At 52.7% G+C, this 3575-nt stretch overlaps 1 protein-coding gene across 1 annotated transcript; it reads left to right on the top strand.

The window, feature by feature from the left end:
• Window positions 1-204: 204 nt before the first annotated feature.
• NUPR1 (nuclear protein 1, transcriptional regulator) lies at window positions 205-1937 on the top strand. Its single transcript, XM_032243105.1, has 3 exons — window positions 205-554; window positions 1155-1304; window positions 1637-1937. The coding sequence occupies exons 1-2, from the start codon at window positions 440-442 to the stop codon at window positions 1289-1291; spliced, it is 252 nt and encodes an 83-aa protein (XP_032098996.1). The 5' UTR covers window positions 205-439; the 3' UTR covers window positions 1292-1304; window positions 1637-1937.
• Window positions 1938-3575: the final 1638 nt, after the last annotated feature.

Raw genomic sequence — 3575 nt, 5'->3', positions numbered from 1 at the left:
GCGTCTCAGCAAGAATTCTGGTGCTGGGGTTAGCTGTGTGGCCATCACCCCAGGCCCAGGTGAAGCCCTTGATCAGATGACGCCATGATCCCAAGGAGTGTTTGAGCCCAGATCCAGCCTCTTCCCTGCTCCCCGCCGAGAGGCGGGACCTCCTCTATGGAAAATATCCAGCTGGGCGAGCCTGGGAGAGAGGAGGCAGAGTGGGGCTGGACTCAGGGACCAACTCTTCCCCTCTCGTGACTGTGTTTACCGGCAGGATTCTGGAAAGGGGCCAGATTGCATCAGACAGGGCCTGATGGGCAGGAGCCAGACTGTGGTCTGAGGAGGAGACACGGCCTTATAAGCGGAGGGAGTGGACTGGGAGTGGAGAGGCACAGGCCCAGGAAAGCAGAGACAGACAAAGCGTCAGGAGAAGAGAGGCTGGGAGGACAAGCCAGGCATGATGGCCAGCTTCCCGCCAGCAGCCAGCGCCCCCCAGCAGCCCCCAGCCCCAGAGGACGAGGACCCCAGCCTGGATGAATGTGACCTCTACAGCCTGGCCCATTCCTACCTGGGTAAGGCCTACTTGGCCATCTCCACGGTCCTTCCTCCTCTCCCGAAATCAGGACCCCTCCATGGACTTCCCACCTCCCTTTCCCCTTCCTCTCTTCCTCTCTTTCTTTCTTCTTTCTTTCTCTCCTCACTCTTTTTTTTGAGAGTGTCACTCTGTCACCCAGGCTGGAGTGCAGTGGTGTGATCACAACTCACTGCAGCCTCGAACTCCTGGGCTCATGTGATCCTCCTGCTTCAATCTCCCAAGTACCTGGAACTTCAGGTGTGCAGCACCTGTAGTGGGGAGATGGGGTCTCGCTGTGTTGCCCAGGCCGATCTCGAACCCCAGGGCTCAAGCAATTCTCCTGCCTTGGCCACCCAAAGCGCTGAGATTATAGGAGTGAGCCACCATGCCCAGCCCACTCACCCTTTTCTAGCCAAGTTGTTCCTTTGATCCTCAGGTCACCCCTCTCTAGTCCCTCATCCCCAGAGTGCTATCTTACTCAGCCTGGGACCTCACACACATCCGGGGAAGCAACAGGCTTCCCCCTGCTCGCTCCATCCCCGCAACCCTGAATCCCTGCCTCTGTCCATTTCACCTCTGACTCCTGCCTTGGTGACAGGAGGCAGAGGCCGGAAAGGTCGCTCCAAGAGAGAAGCTGCTGCCAACACCAACCGCCCCAGCCCTGGCGGGCACGAAAGGAAGCTGGTGACCAAGCTGCAGAATTCAGAAAGGAAGAAGCGAGGGGCCAGGCGCTGAGACAGAGCTGGAGGTAAGGAGTCCGGGGACCCAGAGAGCCCAAGCCGGTGCCTCTGCCATGAAGGACAGGCCAGAATGCGTGCGGTTGGGTGCGGAGGAGGGATCAGACAACTGTTGTCTCAATGCAGAATAAAATGAGACATATGTTTGGCTGTGAGTTTCCTAGCGGCCAGAGCAAAGGGGGAACACAGAACCTTTCCAATTAAAGGGAAATTTGATTTACAGAGACAGAAACTGGGGCCAAAGAGGGTGGGTGCTTCCCTGGAGTCACACGTTGAGTGGAAGAGGGAGAATTAGAAACCAGGTCTCTGTCCCTTTCACCACCTGCTTTTCCTCACCCCCCAGATGAGGCCAGACCACGGACACTACACCCAGCAACGGAGACGGGACTGTGGAGGAAGGAGGACCCAGGACAGGATCCAGGCCAGCTTGCCACACCCCCCACCCCTAGGACTTACCCCACTGACTGAGTCTCTGAGGGGCTACCAGGAAAGCACCTCCAACCCCAGCAAAAGTACAAGATGGCGAGTGAGAGGCAGGGAATGGAGGGGCAGAGCCAGGAAGATACTCCTGGAAAAGAAAACTACAGAAGAAACTGGGGCTCCTCCAGGGTGGCAGCAACAATAAATAGATGAGCACAGCAACCGAAGCTTGGGTGTGTGTTTTGCTCGGGCACGTGCGTGCCTGCCTGTACCTGCGCATGCATGAACGCGGGAGAGCCTCTTGGATGTGTGTTTGTATTTGGTGTGTGTGTCTGGGGCAGGGAGTGTTCCTGCTTTTGGAGGAGCCTATGCTGTGAGTGTGGCTTTTGGTTGGTTTACGCGTGCACATATTTTAGTGCATACATTTCTGTGGACTCCTACATAATGGAAAAGAATTTCTTCTGCTTTTTTGTGATACTGCCCATGAAACATGGCTCTCCCCAACACCTATCTGTTTTTGTTGATTATGTCCTGTTCATAGAAAACCATCTTTTTCAATCTGAAAAAAAAAAAAAAAAAAAAAAAAAAAATAATAATTAAAACAACAACAAAAAAACACTTTTTGAGGCTGGGCATGGTGGCTCACGCCTGTAATCCTAGCACTTTGGGAGGCCGAGGAGGGCAGATCCTCTGAGGTCGGGAGTTTGAGACCAGCCTGACCAACATGGAGAAACCCTGTCTCTACTAAAAATACAAAATTAGCTGGGTGTGGTGGCACATGCCTGTAATCCCAGATAGTCAGGAGGCTGAGGCAGGAGAATCACTTGAATCCTGGAGGTGGAGATTGTGGTGAGCTGGGATCACGCCATTGCACTCCAGCCTGGGCCACAAGAGCGAACTCTGTCTCAAAATAATGATAATAATAATATCCTGCTGAACACTCTCGAGAGAAAGAAAACAGTAATAATAATAAACAGAAAACCACCTTTTGATGGGAATGCTACTTATGGATGCCATCTAAAAGATGGAGAAAACTGAGATTTAAAATATTAAAGGCCATGAGCAGTGGCTCATGCCTGTAATCACAGCACTTTAGGAGGCTGAGGTGGGAGGATCACTTGAGCCCAGGAGTTCGAGACCAGCCTGGGCATCATAGTGAGACCCCATCTCTATCAATTTTTTTTTTAGAGAGAGAGTCTTGCTCTGTTGCCCAGGCTAGAGTGTAGTGGTGCCATCTCGGCTCACCGCAACCTCCGCCTCCTGGGTTCAGGCAATTCTCCTGCCTCAGCCTCCTGAGTAGCTGGGATTACAGGCACGCACCACCATGCCCAGCTAATTTTTTTTTTTGTATTTTTAGTAGAGACGGGGTTTCACCATGTTGACCAGGATGGTGGGTTCAAGAAATTCTTGTGCCTCAGCCCCCTGAGTAGCTGGGACTACAGGTGAGCACCACCACGCCCAGCTAATTTTTGTATTTTTAGTAGAGACGGGGTTTCACCATATTGTCCAGGCTGGTCTCAAACTGTCCCCCTCAGCCTCCCAGCCTTTGGGAGGCCAAGGAGGGAGGATTGCTTGAGTCCAGAAATTCAAAACCAGCCTGGGCAACATAGCAAGACCCTGTTTCTACAAAAAATTTAAAAATTAGCGAAGCCTGGTGGCTCACGCCTGTAGTCCTAGCTGCTCAGAGGCTGAAGTGAAAGGATCCCTCGAACCCAGGAGTTGGCAGGTGCAGTGACCCATGATGGTGCCTCTGCGCTCCAGCATGAGCAACAGAGTGAAAACACGTCTTGAAAAAGAGAGAGAGAAGGAAGGAAAGAAGGAAGGAAGGAAGGAAGGAAGGAAGGAAGGAAGGAAGGAAGGAA

The sequence above is a fragment of the Sapajus apella genome, unplaced genomic scaffold, assembly GCF_009761245.1.
Source record: "Sapajus apella isolate SASKATOON/1434 unplaced genomic scaffold, GSC_monkey_1.0 scaffold51, whole genome shotgun sequence".
NCBI lineage: Eukaryota > Metazoa > Chordata > Mammalia > Primates > Cebidae > Sapajus > Sapajus apella.
Note: the sequence above shows the minus strand (reverse complement) of the source record. Positions and strands in the feature narration are given on the sequence as shown.